The sequence below is a fragment of the Bos mutus genome, chromosome 11 (genome assembly GCF_027580195.1).
Source record: "Bos mutus isolate GX-2022 chromosome 11, NWIPB_WYAK_1.1, whole genome shotgun sequence".
Taxonomy (NCBI): Eukaryota; Metazoa; Chordata; class Mammalia; order Artiodactyla; family Bovidae; genus Bos; species Bos mutus.
Window position 1 is genome coordinate 94,720,046 of NC_091627.1, and position 21,841 is coordinate 94,741,886.

Consider the following 21,841-nt stretch of genomic DNA (forward strand, 5'->3'; position numbering starts at 1 on the left):
TCTCAGAATATACTACTGAATCTGATACGATACTGGATCTTAATAGTCCAGATGGCTCCCACAAGGATATACTTCACAGAGTATTCAAATGCTCTGACACTTTATGAAAAATTTGTGTTCACTCAGTAACTTTTCTGAGAAGAGGGTTCATGACTTTCAATAGATTCTCAAAAGGTAAGTTTTTGTCTCTAAAATGTTTATGAACCATTGCTATAGATATCTCTCTTCTCCAATGTTAAAAGACCAACTCTGCTTAAAGACCTACCAAGAAAAACAAAACAGAAGGCATGCCAGCTAGACCATAGCCTCTTCATCAGGGAGGCTAGGAGATGCCTATGTTTAACAAACTGAAGAGAGCTGAAGTCATTCTGTTGGAAAGTAAGCTGTACTATTTTTTGACATTTGCTTGTTTGCTTACATGGAAAGCAAGGGGAAGGTAAAAATTAATAACAGACTTCAGCCTAAGTCAACAAAATAAGATTACAGTACCAAAAAATAAGATCCTCCATATCCTTAAATTCTCTGACACCAGAGTAAAGTCACCATATTCAAGGGCACAACCCTCAAAAGTAGATGAAGACCACCGTGGTTCAAGCCAGCCAGTGACAACACTAAAACAAAACCTAAAGTAAAACTATAGCTTTCCATGTCTTGTTAGATACAAAGACTACAGAAACACACACACACACACACATACATACATGGAGACTGGAAATACTTCGGAAGAATAAGAGTTACTCCCAGTAGTTGCTTCTGGACAAATTTCTTAATGAAACTGAAGAAGAGAAAAATCTATCTATAAAAATTCAGGAACTATAATCTACTTCTTATTAAATTAATAAGCTACTGTGTGAATTCCAGATTTGCTTTTTGCCTCTTTTTCTTCCCGGCAAAGAGATCATACATTCCTCAGTATATAAATAGAAGACTTTATTTGTTCAGTCAGTACTAAAGCACAAACCGTAAGCTTTTGATTCTCCGGTTACAGGGTTTTGGTTTCAGAAGATGAAAAAGTCCTGAGGATGGATGGTGGTGATGGTTACACAACAACGTGAATATACCTGTTAATATCATAAAACTGTATAATTTAAAAATGATTTTATAAAGGTAAATTTTATATTATGCATATTTTTCCAGGAGGAAAAAAGCATAAAAGTGAGAAATATTCACTGGTGGAGAATCAAGATAAAATTATACCTAAGTGAAAAACTTCACCTGGGACTTCAAGACAATTTGCATCTTGAGATATCAAAGTTGAACATAACAGTCAAAGGTTTCATCAGCAAATTAAGAGTCGAAGAAGACCAGAAAAATATTAAAATGCTTACAATATCCATGAAAATTCTCTGTCCTTAAATGCATAAGTGCCCTGCCAAAGGGGAAAAAAGTGTATATATGTTTAATATAATAAAAATGCATCGAATGCCAAGTCTGTACAATGCAGTGTGCTAGGTTCTATGGGAACAAAAAGATGAAGCTAATTCAGACACATGCTCTCGAGAAAATGCCAGTAAATGATTATCATCTTAGTTCCACTTCCTCGACTCTATCCTAGCTTTAGGTTCCCCTCCTCCAAACACCTGCCCCAGATCCCTTTTATTACCTAGTATTCTGCAAGTCAGTCCCCTGTGATTTATGGTGGTGTGCCACAGAACACATCTTAAGCATTGGCACTGTAAGACTTTTTAAAAATAAGGGCTCTTAAATTCCCTACTTCCTTCCCAATCTCATTAACATCTCACTGGTATAGAGTATAATCATCTCCCCTGACAACCCACCCTGATTTTCTCTAAAGCAGAATTTTCTCAATTTTTAAAAATTTCCAAATACTTAAACATTTATATAAAGATCCATTATCACTGTTCTAATAGCTAACCACACTAGAGGCCTCAATGGTTGGCTGACTTCTGAGTTTAAGCAAACACACACGTGAAAGTAGGCACCACAACCTGACAAGGTCTTTTCTTTCTCCCCTCAAACAACTTCTCTAATCTGTCGAGTATTTTCTCCTCTGCATGCATACACAGAAGTAATCATTGAAAACTTCTAAATCTGCTGTAAATGTACAATTAGAAAGTTATGTCAGGAAGGTAAAGTAGCCTGAACTCTCAACAAAATAACTTTTTGCAAGCTTTCAAAACAAATGAAATGTAGCCAGTTGAAAACTTTCAGCTTACAGTATAAACTCTTGCCATTGCTTTGTTCAGGAGCCACTTACAAAGAACAAAGATGAGTCTGAGTGAAAAATTCAGCTCTAGTGATCTAACCACTTTCCATATTCCCAGTCTAGTGTTTATTCCCTAGCCAGCTTGGTGCAGTCATGTAACCATTCACCTTCTAATGAAAACAGGAAGAATCCATCAAAGTTCATAAAGCCTCTAAAGCATACAATCACACAGACCCAGAAAAAGCAACAACTTAGGTGGTCACCTGTCACTCTTCAATTACAAAGATTTCATTTCTCTGTGTTTTAAGTTTGGGGTTCATTTCTGTGCTGAGATCTTAAACAAGAAGGATTAAGAGATGCCACATTCTCAATCAGTGAGATAAAAATTAGCAAAAATTAATTAACTAAAAAGTTTCTGGTAGTCTCATTATCTGTTCCATGTGCTTCCTACGCTATACTTTTGACAAACTTCATGATCAATGGCCAGGAATTAGGAAGAGAGAGATTTGACTACAAAGAGGGAGCACAAAGGAAGTTGGAAAGATGACGGAATTGTTCTGTTTGTAGTGGTGCTTACATCAATCTATGCATGTTAAAAAACTTACGGATGACAACAAAAAAGATTTTATTGTATGTAATTTTTTTAATTGTAAAGCTGCTTTAAGTTTACTTGCTAAAACTTTTCAGCAGGGATATTTAGAAGGATGTGACAAAATAGATTCCTCTTGTTCTAGAACATCCTTAGGTCCACATCTCTGGCCCTCCTATATAAATGTGAATATTTCTTTCTCTTCCTGTCTCCTCACATACCAGTTCCCTTGCCATTACTTTCTATTTCCTCACATACCAGTTGCCTTATCATTATTTTGAAGGAGTTTTCATGTTTAGTAAAGAGAACATCTGGCAGAGGACACAAGAATAAAGAACTCACTGAGAGCATAACAATCCTAGGAATTCTTAACTGGATTTCTCCAGGGCCAGTAAGACTGATCCTTCAGGTCAAAGGGCACACTACAGGGATTTGGGAAGGGCTCTAAATCCAAACCTCAAACTTGGTTCTACCACACTCTGCACACGTGGCAGACATCTAACTGTCAAAAAGTCTTTGTTTTAAAATGTATATTCTGTGCTTCAATCATGCAGTTGTTATATCTGCCTTGAGAAAATACCATCCATACATAACCTAGACAGCATATTAAAAAACAGAGACATTACTTTGCCGACAAAGGTCCATCTAGTCAAAGCTATGGTTTTTCCAGTAGTCATGTACAGATGTGAGAGTTGGACCATAAAGAAAGCTGAGCCCCAAAGAAGTGATGCTTTTGAACTGTGGTGTTGGAAAAGACTCTTGAGAGTCCCTTGAACTGCAAGGAAATCAAACCAGTCAATCCTAAAGGCAATCAGTCCTGAATATTCATTGGAATGACTGACGTTGACGCTGAAGCTCCAACACTTTGGTTACCTGATGTGAAGAACTGACTCATTGGAAAAGACCCTGATGCTGGGAAAGACTGAAGGCAGGAGGAGAAGGGGATAACAGAGGATGAAAATGGTTGGATGGCATCATTGACTCGATGGACATGAGTTTGAGCAAGCTCCAGGATTAGGTGATGGACAGGGAGGTCTAGCGTGTTGCAGTCCATGGGGTCGCAAAGACACAACTGAGTGACTGAGCTGAACTGAAGTGATACGTAAGCAGAGTAAGTTTATAAATAGATATAATACAAGAATACTAGTTCATTCAGTCTTATAATGAGGGAATACTGCCTATTAAACATGAAATTTAACAGTTCATTCCTATGAGATGAAAAATGTATCTTGCTTCCATTCATCGTTTAGAAAGGCAGACAGAGGCTGTGTCTGACCAGACCTAAACTTAATCTGGTAATGAGAACTCCCAGGCAGACCAGTGCTTAGGACTCTGTGCTTCTACTGCCAGGGGTCTGCTGCATGGTCCAGTCAAAAATAAGTAAATAAATAAAGGCTTTTTCAAAAAATAATAATAAATAAATTTAATCTGACAATAAAGATAATAAAGTGGTTGTTCTTGACCCCCTGTATAGTAATATTTAACAGCTGTATATTTTTGTATTATAATTAAGGCCTCATTTTAAATAACTTTTCATATCCTTGCATGTTTCAGAGGTTAAATTATATAATAAAAACACAAACAGCAAGCATCTTATTTATGTCAATGAAATCAATTTTTCTACCTCATAACTTAGATATAAAGGACTGGTCTCAAGCTCAATTCAAAAGTGAGTTCAATGATCTGAATTTCATTTCCACACAGTGCGGCACAATTATTCACGATACTTGGAAGCTGTAGGAAATCCTAGGAGCACTGTAATGGAATGAAGTTCAGTTACTGTACAAACCCTCCAAGAAAAACTTCACAGTGTAGGTCATTCTCCTTTATCTTAAATTTAGCAGAAAGTTAAGTTTCCCAATGAAATATTGATAATAATGAGGCTACTGGCTCTCTCCCACAAGACTCTGAGGCCAAGCCAAATTATTGTACACTAACTTATCAGAAATATTTTCCCTCACTGCCCTCTTAATTCCCTCTTTCCCCATCTTTTCCTGCAGCAGCATAGGGACTCTTCACTCATCAGAACACATAACCAAGTATGAAATCTGTGTGAGCCTGCAATAGTGGCAGGGGTATGGTAGTGTAACATTTTGTAACCAAAGGGGAGTGCTGAAGACCTCATATTCTCTTCTGAACAAGGGTTAATGTTTATCTTAAGAATTCAAGGCAAGGGGAAGAGATCATTCTGGTGATCACAAATTTGCCATCTTTATCATCACTGAAGTTCATGGGGAAGCAAAGAGTCAGAAACAACATAGCAACTCAACAACAATCATCACTTTTAAGATTTTTATATTATTAAAAAAAACACTTGCTTTATTGTCCATTATATCAGACTTATCTGTTCACTTCTTTAATAAGGCACACAATACAACAGAGAATTGAATGGAATCATTTAATTTACATCTAACACATAATTCCTTTTCCATCTTGCTACAGCTATGATTCTGAAGACTCCTCAGTTACCCACACAAAGCAGAAAGGAAAATCAATAATGCCATAAATAAGTATAAATAATCCCTTATATAAGAGAATACTTCCTTTGTACCTGACAGTCATAACACTTTCTATCTCAAATCCAGTCCACCAACAAATCCTATCTATTACACACATATACCAAACCTGACTTAAGTTTCTGTTCTTTTTTTTTTCAATATATCTTATCTAAGTTATATATGCAAATCTATGCATAAATTATACACAAAGACTTATTATGAAAAACAACTGCTTTCTCCTCTCCTCTATCCCCCAAATCCTGCTCCCCAGAAGCAACCACTCTTTATCTCTATATACCATGCTTGTGTGTGCTACTGCCTGTTTCTTTAGATTCTTTTTCATTGTGGTAAGATTCATGACTTAGAATTTTCCATTTTAACCATTTTTAATTGTATAGTTCTGTGATATTAAGTACATTCACATTGTTGTACAACCATCACTACCACCATCTTCAGAAACTCTTCATCTTCCCCAGCTGAAACTCTGTACCCATTAAATACTAACTCCTTATTCCCTTTATTACTAAGCCCTGGAAACCATCATTCTACTTTCTGTCTGTATGAATTTGACTGGTTCAGGAACCTCAGCTAAGTGGAACTAAACAGTATTTGTGCATTCATGCCTGGCTTATTTCACTTAGCATAATGTCTTCAAGGTTCATCCATGTTGTAGCATGTGTCAAAATTTCCCTTTTTAAGGTGAAATAATATTCCACCCGTTTTTTGCTTTTCTATCCATCTGTCAATGGAATGGACAGTTGGGTTGTTTCTACCTCTTGGCTACTATGGTTTAGTTTTAAGCATTATCTATTGACTTTCCACCAAGGAAGAAGGGGGTTTAGGTCTCTTTCACGTTCTTAACACACCAGTACCACATATCTGGGCAGTGTCCATTCACCTATCCCTCTACAACAGAGATAAATCAATGGATTAATTAGATATGTTAACTTTTAGCATTTGCATTTAATTATTATAACTGTATGAATGCAATTCACAGCCATGTAAGATACTGCCTATAATCTCTAAAGACACCTACAACTTTCACTTCGTCCTCTGGTTTCTGAAATTTTACAATATGCCTTGATGTAAGTCTACTTTCATCCTTTTTGTTGGATACTTGGTGGGTCCTTTAATCTGCTTGTTTGTGCCTTATTAATAGAATTTGGGGAAATTTCCTGCATTATTTCTATGATGAATTCCTTCCCTTCTTTTTTGCTTCCTTTTTCTAAAATATCTAGTATTCAAATGCTATTTTAGATCTCCTGGACTGACTCCCTAATATTCTTTTACCTCTTCTCTCTAAAAGACTTTTTCAACTTTATTTTCCAAACCCTCCTTTAAATGTTTTCAGCTGCCATATTTTTAATTTTTAAACATTCTTCTTGTTCTCTGCTCTTCTTTTATGTAGCATTCTGATCTTGCTTCTACCATGTAATTTACTTTCTCTTATCTTTCTAATGCTACTGATGATAGTTTGTTTCATTTTGCCTTTTAGGTTTTCCTCTTCTTGCATAGTCTCTTTCTTCTTCATGCTGCTTCTTTGTACACATTTGTTCTGACTCTATTTTCATGTTAGAATCTTTTTTCAAGTATCTGGTGATCCTTAGCCATCTGCTCAAATTTTAATTTGGGAAACTAAAAAGCTAACTGCAATTTCTCTGGCTGTACATTAGTCTAATCAACTGTGACCTTCAAAGTGATCTGACTTGCCCTTTTTATTGGTGACTACCCAGTGGACATATCTTTAGGACACTTCTCTTGGGCTAATTATATTATTCAGAGTATTCAGATTATCTTCCAGTCTCACACCTGAAGGGTGTAAGTCTGGTTCTGGAAACTAAATCAGAAAAGAGGGCTGTGAGATTTAGGATAAATCTCAATATTTAGGATATAAACTCACTGTTTTCAGTTTGTGTCTATTGTTCTCTGGTCTTCTGCTAGAATTGGGATCAGGTAGTTAACTGGCAAGAAAAGCTGAGGAAGGAATCCTAATTGATTCTGAAACAGACACTCAACCAATGGTTCTGTCTAACTGGTTCTTAAATAGACATTCAACCAATCTTTCTTTTTGGGCATCAATTTTACCCCACTTTCCTTGAGGCCAGCAATTTCTTAAACATAGAGGTTCTGCAAAACCCTAAAACTAGATCGTTCTCACTTTCTTCTACTACCAATTCAGGACTGAGTTTTCTTGGATATGCTAGGACACTTTTCACACATCTTTTACTTTCCAATTTCCAAAAAATGTGCTGTCACCTTCTCTTCTACATTCTTTGTTTGACAGCTTGTGCTTTTTTTAAAAAAATTTCCTTAGCTGTTGTTTTTATGAGAGGCAGAAGACAGAAATGTATGTGTTCAACACACCATCTTTATTAAGAAGTTAATTTGATCACTTTATAGCACCTCCAGAGAACTTTCAGATAGTTTCAAAATCCATTCAAAGAGCAACTTTAGGTATTTTCATATAGTTCAGAATATAATTGAAATAAGAGAATATACCTTAGACTATCAAAAAGGGTAGTGTTCCTGAAAAATGTTAAGGTGTAGGTACATTAAATTTAATTAAATACATAATTAAGAGTAATTAATTGATTTATTAACTATCTACTATGACCAAGCACTATGCTATAAAGGTGCTGAAGATACAAAGCTAAAAAACCTACCCCTATCCTTAGAGAGACCATAAGCTGTCTGGGAAGACAGATAAGTAAAGCAGCAATTACACTGATGGCATTCCTTCCTGCTATGAGATGCTACCTTGGAGGCCCGAGTAACTCTCTACCTTTCCCATTCTCAAAGCTTAGCAATGAACTAGTTCAGTAGACTGAGTAAGTTCATCTGAAGACGAGGTCTCTTTAGCCAATATAAGTGGCATTGATAAGAGAATTCCCCTAACCAAATCATTTCTCTGACCAACAAGGATCCAACATATTGACTAGACGTTCCTCCCCCTCTCTCAGCTTCCCTATCAATAATACAAGAGCGGAGTCCTTCTCCTGAGGCGTATGCTGTTGCTTGCAGTGCAAAGTAGAACCCATCAGATTCCTTCATAAAATGACAGGAAGACGGTATTTTTGTGCACTGTGCTGACCTTTCTGCCTATAAGGCTTACTGAGGAAATTTACTTTACAACTTAATGGCATAACGCTAATTTGTTTGTGTCTATGCCTCTAACACTACCTTTATCACTTATTAAATTCGTATACTATATATTTGGGTCAATTTTTGTATTTCTATTCTACTCAGCAGTTTATTCTTATGATACCATACAGTTTTAAATTAAGTATTACTGCTCTACAGTATAAGCCAAGACTCAGTAAAAGGAATATTTTCAAAAGAATTCAATCTTAAAATAACTGAAACATATATATGTGTGTATATAAATATGTATATATGTAGCATATTTGTGAGAGATGGTGTAAATATTGCAATAGCTGCTGTTTCTCTAAAGTAATGGTCTATTTAGTATAAGCACAGTATGAGGCCATGTTTACAAATTATATTGAGAACCCATATGACAATTTGCCTTTGATAACAGAAAAATTTCTAATAAGCTAGCATGCTTTGCTTAGTCAAGGCAAATAAATAATACATTTATTATATTTACACATACACACACCATAGTTTCCTTTTTATCCTGAAGAAAACTCAAAACCAAGCCTCAATATTGTCCTCAGATTTAAGAAATAAATTCTGTATGTTCTTTCATGCAACATGAATTGAGTCACTGCCCTTTTAAATTTAACGTTCATCTTTTTAACTGAAATCAGGTGCAAAATATCTTAAAGTATACATAATAGAAATAATTTTTATGGGAAGGAGGAAAATGTTTAAAACTGATATCTAATTCAAGGCTGACAATTGTGACAGAAAACTGAATTTTAGGAATAAAATTAAAAGAATTTCAATCATCAAGTTTATCTTCTTCTTCTCCATACTCTTAGAATCTATTTATATTCACCATTCATCTAGGATGGTTCTTTCTTTTTAATTTAACATATATTATAAGCGTAGGACTAATCTAAGTCCTTGATTTCCCTAAACGTTTCCACATCTTTGAAGAGAAGATTAAAAATTCTAACTATAGAGCTGTGAAGACTGAATGTTTTGTTTAGTAAATTGCAGGTTGTCATCCAGCTAGCAAATGGAAAATCTAGGAGTCTAACCCAAACTGCAAAGTCTATTCTGTTAATTATCATTACTGAACAGTAAACTTAACTGCCTACTATCCTCTTCAGATTCTAACACTGTACAATCTAGCATAAGCTACTCCGATTGGTTCCGACTTCAAGAATCCCTGTTTTACAGATCCATATTCCCCTGCCCTACCCTAAGGCCATCTGTATTATCAAAGAGTAAGGAGCAAGAAATTGCACAAATACATAAATATCAAAATCAAGAAGAAAAGAGAATAAACATAAATCCAGGAACACCAAACCAAGTGAGCATCAACTTCTTTGACTCCAAAGGCCATATTCTGTGGAAGTTTTGCAGAGCACCCAGCACAAAAGAGGTTTCAATGGCAATACTGCTTTTACTCGGCAGGCATTACGTGGCCTACATGAACTCAGCTGGTAGTACCATGCCTAATCTAAATCAAAAGATGTTCTACACAATAAACAAAAGAGCTCATTTTGCTATAGCCAAGATTTAACCAAAGAAAGTCAAAGGCTGAAAGAATTGTGTGAATGAGTGTGCTCAGTCGCGTAGTCATGTCCAATTATTTGAGACCCCATGGACTGCAGCCTGCTGGGCTCCTCTGTCCATGGGATTTCCCAGGCAAGAATACTGGAGTGGGTTGCCATTTCCTTCTCCAGGGGATCTTTCCTACCCAGGGATTGAACTCAAGTCTCCTGCATTGCAGGCAGATTCTTTACCACTGGGCTACTTCAGAAGACCATGGAAAAAGCCATGGTGAAAACTAATCTTACCCAAGGATCAGTTTCTTTAAAACTAATTACTAAAGGAAGAATGCCTGGGAGCCTTCAATTTCTTTTATGAGCAACCAGTTCCTTTTCTAAGCATCAGTTATATAACCCATATAATTTGGCAAAGCGAAGTCAGAATTTTAAAAGTAAATAAATTCTTCCTTTTGTTAAAGGACTTCACATAGAAATCAACCTAGCCAAGAATGTTTATGTTACAAATGTTATTTAGTCCCACAAAGCCTAAGGCAAACTAATCAAAATAACAAATACAGAACTTCCCTCCTGCACAAATTCCATAACAAGTGAATTACAGAAATCAATTTCATAAAGAAAACTAAAAAACAGTATACAATTAACAAAGAAATACTTTAGACATTTTTTATAAACTCAGGTCAAGCTAAATTGATTATTCCAAAATAAGACATACACAGTATTCTGGAAGCACACTGTAAGAATATCAACACAGAAAATGGGACAGGACAAAAGGGAAGGTTTTTCTACTTGCTTTAAAGATGGCTCTACTTCTTGTGGCAGAACTCACAGGAGGGTCCATTAAATGCTTTCAAGCCAATTCATGTTAAGAGATATACAGGAAGATGAACGTGGGTTTTTTTGTTTTGCTTTTTTAATAAAACTACTTAACTAAAAATTCAAAATGGCAATAAACAGTAGAATGAACACTTTTAAAATTCCTCCTCAGATTCCAGTATATGATTGAACTTCCATTCTAGGTTTTGTTGCAGGAAGGGGAAACTCTTCCCGGGCCCAAGACTGGGCTCTTATCTAATACTCAGAAGTGAACTGTCCAAGGAGACACACGTGCTAACAAAGCAAGAGACTTTATTGGGAAGGGAAAACTGGGCAGAGAGAAGGAAGGTAAGGGAACCCAACAGAACTGCTCTGCCACACGGTTCGCAGCCTCAGGTTTTAAGGCGATCAGGTTAGTTTCCAGGTTGTCTCTGGCTAGTCACTCTGACTCAGGGTCCTTCCTGGTGGTGCACACCTTGTGCCAAGATGGATGTCACTGAGAAGGATTTCTGGAAGGTGGTAGGACACGTTAACATTTCCTTTTGACCTTTCCCAAACTCTTCCAGTTGGTGGTGGCTTATTAAGTCCGTGTTCCTTACCAGGACTTCCTACTGTAAAATAACTCATGCCAATGGTTACTATAGAGCCTGGCCAGGGTGGGCAGTTTAGTCAGTGTGCTTCCCCTAACAGTTTCATACTTATCAGTTCAGTTCAGTCGCTCAGTCGTGTCCGACACTTTGCGACCCCATGAATCGCAGCACGCCAGGCCTCCCTGTCCATCACCAACTCCCGGAATTCACTCAGACTCACATCCATCGAGTTGGTGATGCCATCCAGCCATCTCATCCTCTGTAGTCCCCTTCTCCTCCTTCCTCCAATCCCTCCAAGCATCAGAGTCTTTTCCAATGAGTCAACTCTTCACATGAGGTGGCCAAAGTACTGGAGTTTCAGCTTTAGCATCAGTCCTTCCAAAGAACACCCAGGACTGATCTCCTTTAGGATGGACTGGTTGGATCTCCTTGCGGTCCAAGGGACTCTCAAGAGTCTTCTCCAACACCACAGTTCAAAAGCATCAATTCTTCGGCACTTAGCTTTCTTCACAGTCCAATTCTCACATCCATACTTATACATTCTCTTGATTTTCTACAGCTTCCCAGGTATATTGGAAGACAACTGAAAGACTCAGAGATTTCTGCTGCTGCTGCTAAGTCACTTCAGTCGTGTCTGACTCTGTGCGACCCCACAGATGGCAGCCCATCAGGCTCCCCCATCCCTTGGATTCTCTAGGCAAGAACACTGGAGTGGGTTGCCATTTCCTTCTCCAATGCATGAAAGTGAAAAGTGAAAGTGAAGTCACTCAGTCGTGTCCAACTCTTAGCCACCCCATGGACTGTAGCCCATCAGGCTCCTCCTTCCATGGGAATTTCCAGGCAAGACTACTGGAGTGGGGTGCCATTGCCTTCTCTGCAGAGACTTCTAGCTTAACACATTTTAAACCAGACTGACTATACCATTGTTTCCTAGATCCAGAGGCAAAATTAAAATGTACAGTTCAGTAAAAAGTAAATCTATTCAAGACCAAAATAAGAGTGTATTAACTTTCTATTGCTGTATAATATACTACCATAAAATTAGTGACTTAAAAGTACACAAAAATATTATCCGAGTTTCCATAGATCAGAAGTTAAGCATGTTTGTGCTGAGTCTTCTGTTCAAGATCTCACCACACTGAAATCATGATGTCAATCAGGTCTGTGGTTTCATTTGGAGCTCAGGGTCTTCTAAGTTTACTGATACTGTTGCCAGAATTCAGTTCCTTGTGGTCGTAGAACTCAGGTCCCCATTTTCTTGCTAGCCGGTGGCTGGGGATAGCTCTCAGCAACTCATGGCGGCCTACAATTTCCTGCCACATGGCCCTCTCCAAAACATGGCAATCTGTTTCTTCAAGATCAACAGTTAAGCATCAGATGCAGTTTTTAATCTAATTTCTGTATCTAACCTGTCAGTTCAGTTCAGCTGCTCAGTTGTGTCCAACTCTTTGTGACCCCATGGACTGCAGTACACCAGGCTTCCCTGTCCATCACTAACTCCCAGAACTTGCTCAAACTCATGTCCATCACGTCGATGATGCCATCCAACCATCTCATCCTCTGTCATCCCCTTCTCCTCCTGCCTTCAATCTTTCCCAGCATCAGGGCCTTTTCCAGTGAGTCAGTTCTTTGCATCAGGTAGCCAAAGTACTGGAGCTTCAGAATCAGCATCAGTCCTTCTGATATACAGGACTGATTTCCTTTAGGATTGACTGGTTTGATCTCCTTACAGTTTAAGGGACGCTCAAGAGTCTTGTCCAACACTACAGTTCAAAAGCATGAATTCTTCGGTGCTCAGCTTTCTTTATGGTCCAAATCTCACATCCACACATGACTACTGGAAAAACCACAGCTTTGACTATATGGACATTTGACTGTACTTCTAGACCTTCTTTTAAAGGTGCTCACCTTATACACTAGGCTCACACACTCAAGGGAGAATATTTTACAGGGTGTACAGACCAGGGGGCAGGAATCCTGCGGACTATCTCAGAATTTTGCCTACCACTTGAAACCAAAGCAAAGATCTTCCTACAGATAAAGCTTTATCCAGAAACAATATAATAGTTGGAATACAGAAAAATGAATAAAACTACATATCCCTCAAATGGCATTTTTTCATCAGCCTCAAATAGTAATTTTTGCATCATATATCTTGACAAAATTGAACAAACACTTTGAGATTATAATCTCAGATAAAAGTCTGGAGCCTACTTTGCTCATTAAACCCCGATTTGGTGGAGTCCTTCTGGTGGCTTAAATGGTATATCCCAAAGAGAAGCCAGTCTACCAACTGCCTCCAACATTTCATTTTACAAAGGACAAAGTTCAACCATGGATCAATGCAGCAACTCAGGATAGGGTAAGTAGAATAAGAAAAAGGGAGATGTCCACCAAGAAAAAGCATAATGTACTACATAATTGCTAGAAGCACCTAGACCAACTATCAAAATTGATACTTTCAAATCTGTTTTCTTGTATAATTCTGAAGAAGGCCACTTAAATTTTTCTTTAAAGGACAAGAACATATTTTTAAGGCCAAAACTGCAATTGTTGAACTAAAAACGATGATTAGTGGCACAGACAATGCTAAAAACTGGGTCAGTAAATTATAAGGCAAACATACAGGGGAGAAATGTTAAAGAGATGAAACTGTGAAGAAAAAAGGAAAAAAACATGGAGATATGTATTTTTCTAGGCTATGTAATAGTAGGTTGTAGCAGAGTAGCTAGCTATTCACCGAAACTATTTCTTCTTTCTCCCAGTCATACAGATAAACTGTATTTCCAATCCTCACTTGCAGTGTGTGAGCTTCAGCCAATGTAATGTTGGCAGCAGTCATATGTATCACTCACAAGTTGGTCAATGAAAAAAAAAAAAAAAAGTCCCTAATGCTGTTACTCCTTTCCCTACTGCTATAACACTGAAAGTCACATGGTGAAGTGACAGAGCCACAAGTCCTAGATCCCTTCATAGTCACTTGAAGAAGAGCCACCCCACCAGGAGTATCCATTGAAGACTTCACCTAAGCAAAAAAATAGAATTTCTAGGGTGAGATTTTAGAGCTTAACTATTATAAGAGGTAGCATTATTTAAAGAAACAATCACTAGAGTTGGAAGAATGGTGTTGATAACAAAAAATAACAAAAAAGCCTAAAATAAATGGCATCAGTTTAGAGGTCAGGCAGTAGGCTTTAAGAATATATACATTTAGCAAGCAAGTCAAAAGCCTGAAGAGCCCTATGATATTGTGGGGGAAAAAAAACTGGTAAAACGGGAACCAGTAATAAATGAAAAGGCATACCACGTGGCTACTGGGCCTGTAGCTCTATAAGTGAATGTAGAGAGTTATAGTGTATCTTGGCATTTACTTTCTGCTTTTAGCAAAGTTTTACACAAAAGAGATGAGCACAGAATTTCCTAATTTGCAAACTAATATTTGGGCCATATTTCTGAGCCCAGAAACTTGGGCCTCAGAGGGTCAGAAAGCTGATCACATACAGATTCCAAACAGTAAAAGAAAAAGAAGGTAAAAGTTTGAGCAATTAAGTCTAAAGAAAAACTTGTTGAACTTAATTCTGAGGCAAAAATTAGATTCAGGTATGGTTTTCTTACTCATTATTTCCAATGGCCTCCAAGTAGGGCCATTAAAATAAGAAAAAAGACATGAGGCAAGAGTTATTCTCTCCCAATTCCACTACCTCTCCAAACAGGGAAGAAGGAAAAAATCATTCCTGAAAATTATATTTAGAAAAGAACACTGGGTACACTTTCTAAACAGAACCTACTGGAAACAAACAGATCAGAGGTCTACTAAGTTGTGAGGTAACTATAATGCCAAAAACCCACAAATCTGGACTAAATAAATCTTTGTTCAGAACATTAAAGAAGAGAAGTGAAAAGCGAAGGAGAAAAGGAAAGATATAAGCATCTGAATGCAGAGTTCCAAAGAATAGTAAGGAGAGATAAGAAAGCCTTCCTCAGCGATCAATGCAAAGAAATAGAGGAAAACAACAGAATGGGAAAGACTAGAGATCTCTTCAAGGAGAAGGCAATGGCACCCCACTCCAGTACTCTTGCCTGGAAAATCCCATGGACGGAGGAGCCTGGTAGGCTGCAGTCCATGGGGTCACGAAGAGTCAGACACGACTGAGTGACTTGACTTTCACTTTTCACTTTCATGCATTGGAGAAGGAAATGGCAACCCACTCCAGTGTTCTTGCCTGGAGAATCCCAGGGACAGGGGAGCCTGGTGGGCTGCCATCTATGGGGTCGCACAGAGTCGGACACAACTGAAGCGACTTAGCAGAAGCAGGGTTTTGTTTTGTTTTTTTTAAGAAGCTTGTTTATTTTGTTCTTAGCACACATTTTATTACTTATTTATCTTTTTGTCTGTTTCTTTGGCTGTTCCCTGTGGCATATGGGATCTTAGTTCCTTGACCAGGGATCAAACCCTCATCCGTTGCACTGGAAGTACAGAATGTTAACCACTAGACCACCAGGGAAGACCCTGTGGTCGGGTTTTTGGACTAGGCATGGAGGTGACACATCATCACTACGACACTGATTTCATTGGCCAGAACTTAAAAACATGGGTTTGATCCCTGGTCAGGGAACTAAGATCCCATATGCCACAGGGAACAGCCAAAGAAACAGACAAAAAGATAAATAAATAATAAAATGTGTGCTAAGAACAAAATAAATAAGCTTCTTAAAAAAAAAAAAAAAAAAACCCTACCACATCCAGTACTCTTTGGTCTTTCCCCTTCTGCAGCAAGCTTCAAAACCATATTAAATATGACAGAGCCATATAATGGAGACATTTCTTAAATCTCCATTGCAAAGAAAACCATCACAAATCAGAAACATCATTTTGGACTTGACATAAGAGAGAAATAAACCATAACCTCTCCCTTTTAATCCAACATCCATGAATTCAAACAAATATTTATTGAACACCTATACGTACAAAGTAGGCGGGTATGTGGTAGTTTCTCTCCCTCCCACTTTCCTTACTTTTTAGGGACTACAGAAGATTTTAAAATGTGTAAGATATCCTTACTCAAGGATCTTATAGCATAAGATAGTAATAGATGCAATAAGAGCTATACTTGAGATGAAAAATATTATAGGAGGAATAAAGGGTTATCAATTAATTAAAAAGTCCTGAATTCACAAAAGATTTCATCACCATTTCTTTAAATGACAAAAATACAGCCAACAGCTAACAGTTTACACAGACTGAATGACACAGCAGATAAATTCATCTCAATCTAATTTGAATTCTATACTATAGGATCTGACCTTTATAAACTGAACTTGAGCAAATCACTTCCCTGCCCTAGGCCATAATTTCTTCAAATAACTAGGGAGAGAGACAGAAAATCTCATTAAATGAAATAATAATACTTTTCATGGAATCTTGTCTTTTACTTCAAAACCGAAGTAATTTCTCAAGCAAAGGCCGAGAAAAAGCAACTCTACTTTTTAATATTTTGAAAGGTTAGTAAAAAATTTTCAACCACAATAAAGACTTGCCTTACAAGATACTTTCATTCCTGTACTCAAAATATACACAGCAAAGCAAAAGTATATTTCCAATGATTAATTTTTTATACATCACTAAAAAAAAAAAAAGACATGATATGATTATTTCCATCAAAGTTTATCAACTAGTTTTAAACTTTGCACTTTGCAAAGTATAATAATAAAAATATTTTAAAGGAGAAAGGAGAAAAGAATATCTGTATTCTCTTAGGAAAGGGATTTCCAACAGGCAGATCTCTTTTACAGAATCAAATACCTAAAAGAATAGCTGAGACCAAAAATCTGACCCAAAATATGACCTACTCCCTTCTTCCTCACAGAATGATGCAAACTACAAATGACTTATTCAAGAACATAGTTGTTTATAGAACCAAAAAAGACTTCCCATAATAAAATGAATCTACTACCTATCATTGTAGGTTACATCAAGGTATCCTGAGAAATTTTAATAAAATCAGCATGACTTAAGTTTCAAAGAGCAAATAATACTGCAAATTACTACTGTTCTTTATTCATAACAACAAAGTACTTCTGGATGTTCTGTGTGACTTTCATAAATTAGAGATGAAGATACTGAAAGAAAAAATCTAAATACTTTGTTACTTTTTAATGAGTTATAAGCGAATTCCTTTCTATGATCATAAATCACACCATTTCCAACAGGCCTTTTTTCATCGATATCCCTGATACATGAAATAACAATTACAGAAATACTCATATATAACATTTTGCTTGCACAGTAAATAATCAATCAGAAGTATATGCAGCACAATTTAGCTCATTAACTATAAGTAGTACTTTTTGAAACCCTGGGCTATGAATCATACCCAAAGTCTAGAAAAGTATTCAAAAAATAGAAAAACCTCTTCAAAACAACAGTATAAACCATAACAGCCAATTAATATTTACTGAGCATTTACAGAGCAAAACAATATACTAGTAAATAATTCACTGCTCTGTTAAGAAAATAAAAAATATTTTAAAACCACGTGTTCCCATAAAGATGAAGGACTTCCCTAAAATGACAAGAAACAATTAAGACACTTAGCAAAAAGAAATCTATGTAATAGAATACTTGCAAAGTCACTGGCCAACCTATCATAAACCCCAGACCTACTTGCTTCATGGCAGTCTCTCCAATTTTGTCTGAATGTTTGCGGATACTCTCCAGAAAGTCTTTCAGATCGGACATAGACACATCCTTAATTTCTTCTCGAAGCTTGGGGATATTGTCCACCATCACCTTGCAGAATCGATAATGGCTTACTTGAGGAAGATAGGTATGCTCTAGATGTTCCAGAGTTTTCAGTGCAGGATAATGCCTATAAAAGGAATTGCATCACCTTTAGGTCAATTTAGTCTTCTTTAGGGCCACAGATATATTCTTCAGGGAAAATTTCTAGCCTGAATTAGTTTTCACTTACATTAAGACAAATGCAGGACTGTTTCAATAAAAACATCAATGGAAAAATAAATATCAAATTATTAAAAACTAATATATGTACTATAGGATTTAATAAATTATAATCAAAAATATTTTACCCCAAGAATAGAGAAAACATAGAAAATCCACCAGTGAAATTCATTACATAAAGAATAAAGCCCACAGCTAGGAGATTAAAAAAAGAGAGCGAAAATAAAGAGAAATACAAAATGATCCTATCAGTGCCATAAAAATCATCCCAAGGACAGACTTTCAACTGTGGCACACAGAAGAACTTAGCAAATCTTTTTACTCAAAAAGCAAATAAAAACTGGATAAAACTTTGCAAACAGCCATTTCAGGACTGGAAATTAGAAAGGACTCTGGGAAGTAGAACAATAGCTTGAGAAGGGTTTATTCATGAAAACTAATAAACAAAGAGGGACTTAATGGTGTTCTTGCCTGGAGCTACCTCCATCATCCTCTTCACCTTCCCTCATCATATCCCTGGTTACAACTTGTCAGGAAAATTAGCAACTTCTCTGCCATTAGGGGTTGACATGATTTGGAGCAGAGGATGAAAATCCTATACTGACTAGTGCTGTTAGGAAAAGTAGCAAACTCAGTTACAAAAAGGAGGTGGGAGCTTCCAAATCTACTGGCCTGATGTTCATCTTGGTTGGGACAAAGTGCTGACTAGAGGACTAATCAAAAACTTAACAAGGAAGTAAGAAATAAGAGACCCACAGAATAACCTAATCAGTTCAGTTCAGTCGCTCAGTCGTGTCCGACTTTTTGCGACCCCATGAACCGCAGCACGCCAGGCCTCCCTGTCCATCACCAACTCCCAGAGTTTACCCAAATTCATGTCCATTGCAGAGAAGGCGATGGCACACCACTTCAGTACTATTGCCTGGAAAATCCCATGGATGGAGGAGTCTGGTAGGCTACAGTCCATGGGGTCGCTAAGAGTCGGACACGACTGAGCAGCTTCACTTTGACTTTTCACTTTCATGCATTGGAGAAAGAAATGGCAACCCACTCCAGTGTTCTTGCCTAGAGAACCCCAGGGACGGGGGAGCCTGATGGGCTGCCATCTATGGGGTCGCACAGAGGTGGACACAACTGAAGCAACTTAGCAGAAGCAGCATGTCCATTGAGTTGGTGATGCATTCCAACCATCTCATCCTCTGTTGTCCCCTTCTCCTCCTGCCCTCAGTCTTTCCCAGCATCAGGGTCTTTTTAAATGAGTCAGCTCTTCACATCAGGTAGCCAAAGTATTGGAGTTTCAGCTTCAACATCAGTCCTTCCAAAGAAAACCCAGGACTGATCTCCTTTAGGATGGACTGGGTGGATCTCCTTGCAGTCCAAGGGACTCGCAAGAGTCTTCTCCAACACCACAGTTCAAAAGCATCAATTCTTTGGTGCTCAGTTTTCTTTATAATCCAACTCTCACATCCATACATGACCACAGGAAAAACCATAGCCTTGACTAGACGGACCTTTGTTGATGAAGTAATGTCTCTGCTTTTGAATATGCTATCTAGGTTGGTCATAACTTTCCTTCCAAGGAGTAAGCATCATGGCTGCAGTCACCATCTGCAGTGATTTGGGAGCCCAGAAAAATAAAGTCAGCCACTGTTTCCACTGTTTCTCCATCTATTTCCCATGAAGTGATGGGACTGGATGCCATGGTCTTAGTTTTCTGAATGTTGAGCTGTAAGCCAACGTTTTCACTCATCTCTTTCACTTTCATCAAGAGGTTCTTTAGTTCTTCTTCACTTTCTGCCATAAGGGTGGTGTCATCTGCGTATCTGAGGTTACTGATATTTCCCCCAGCAATCTTGATTCCAGCTTGTGCTTCTTCCAGTCCAGCGTTTCTCATGATGTACTCTGCATATAAGTTAAATAAGCAGGGTGACAATATACAGCCTTGACATACTCCTTTTCCTATTTGGAACTGGTCTGTTGTTCCATATCCAGTTCTAACTGTTGCTTCCTGACCTGTATACAGGTTTCTCAAGAGGCAGGTCAGGTGGTCTGGTATGCCCATCTCTTGAAGAATTTTCCACTGTGTGATCCACACAGTCAAAGGCTTTGGCATAGTCCATAAAGCAGAAATAGATGTTTTTCTGGAACTCTATTGCTTTTTCAATGATCCAGCAGATGTTGGCAATTTGATCTCTGGTTCCTCTGCCTTTCGAAGACTAGCTTGAATATCTGGAAGTTCACAGTTCACATATTGCTGAAGCCTGGCTTGGAGAATTTTGACCCTGATAATCACGATGGTGTGATCACTCATCTAGAGCCAGACATCCTGGAATGTCAAGTCAAGTGGGCCTTAGAAAGCATCACTATGAACAAAGCTAGTGGAGGTGATGGAATTCCAGTGGAGCTATTTCAAATCCTAAAAGATGATGCTATGAAAGTGCTGCACTCAATATGTCAGCAAATTTGGAAAACTCAGCAGTGGCCACGGGACTGGAAAAGGTCAGTTTTCATTCCAATCCCAAAGAAAGGCAATGCCAAAGAATGCTCAAACTACTGCACAATTGCACTCATCTCACACGCTAGTAAAGTAATGCTCAAAATTCTCCAAGCCAGGCTTCAGCAATACGAATAACCTGACAGCTCTCTGCATATCACTGGCTGACCCAGAGGCTGTGCACAAACACAGGTAACACCTAAAAGGGCCTAAGCACCACACACAGCACTGGACTTGCACCCAGGAGAAGGAAATAAAAGCTCAGCAAAGTTGAAAACTGCCTGAATTTTTACTGAAGTCCCTAATCCACAAACAAATCCACTGACAAAGGGTAGATACTTTTATTGGCTCACGTTTCTTAGAGCACCCAGGACCAATCATTAGCTAATGACTAAACTTTAAAAATGAAAATGAAATATATTCCCGGAAAAACAAAGACTGAGATAATTCCTTGTTAATAGATCTTCCTTACAAGAAATACTAACAAAAGTCAGAAAGGAAATGATAGCAAGTAGTAAACTGAATTCTCAGTAAAAAAGAAAGAAGAAGAACACAGGAAACAATAAATATCTGCTGAATATAAAAAACTGAACATAGTTTTTTCTCTTTTCTTCTTTTAATACAATAAAAGACATTTATAAAACAATGATTATAATATTGCATTGTTGGCTTTATAAAATATATAGATGAAATATAAATAACAATAATACATCAGTGTCTCTTTTGCTGTCTCATACACTGGGTTATTGTTACCATCTTTCTAAATTCCATATATATGCGTTAGTATACTGTATTGGTGTTTTTCCTTCTGGCTTACTTCACTCTGTATAATAGGCTCCAGTTTCATCCACCTCATTAGAACTGATTCAAATGTATTCTTTTTAATGGCTGAGTAATGGGGAGGGAGGAGGGAGGAGGGTTCAGGATGGGGAACACATGTATACCTGTGGCGGATTCATTTTGATATTTGGCAAAAATAATACAATTATGTAAAGTTTTAAAATAAAATAAAATTTTTAAAAAAGTTTAAAAAAAAGTTTTCTTTAAACCTCAAGTAATAAAGGTGATTAGAGAATAAAAAAATTA

General features: G+C 37.4%; 1 protein-coding gene across 2 annotated transcripts in view; it reads right to left on the reverse strand.

Annotated features, from left to right (window-relative positions):
* The window catches only part of EXOC6B (exocyst complex component 6B), a 728,809-nt gene that overhangs the window by 584,297 nt on the left and 122,671 nt on the right, over positions 1-21,841 (reverse strand). For both annotated transcript variants that reach the window (XM_070379801.1, XM_070379802.1), the window contains exon 6: positions 17,965-18,169. In XM_070379801.1, coding sequence (XP_070235902.1) covers positions 17,965-18,169 — 205 coding nt within the window. The remainder of the gene's footprint in view (positions 1-17,964; positions 18,170-21,841) is intronic.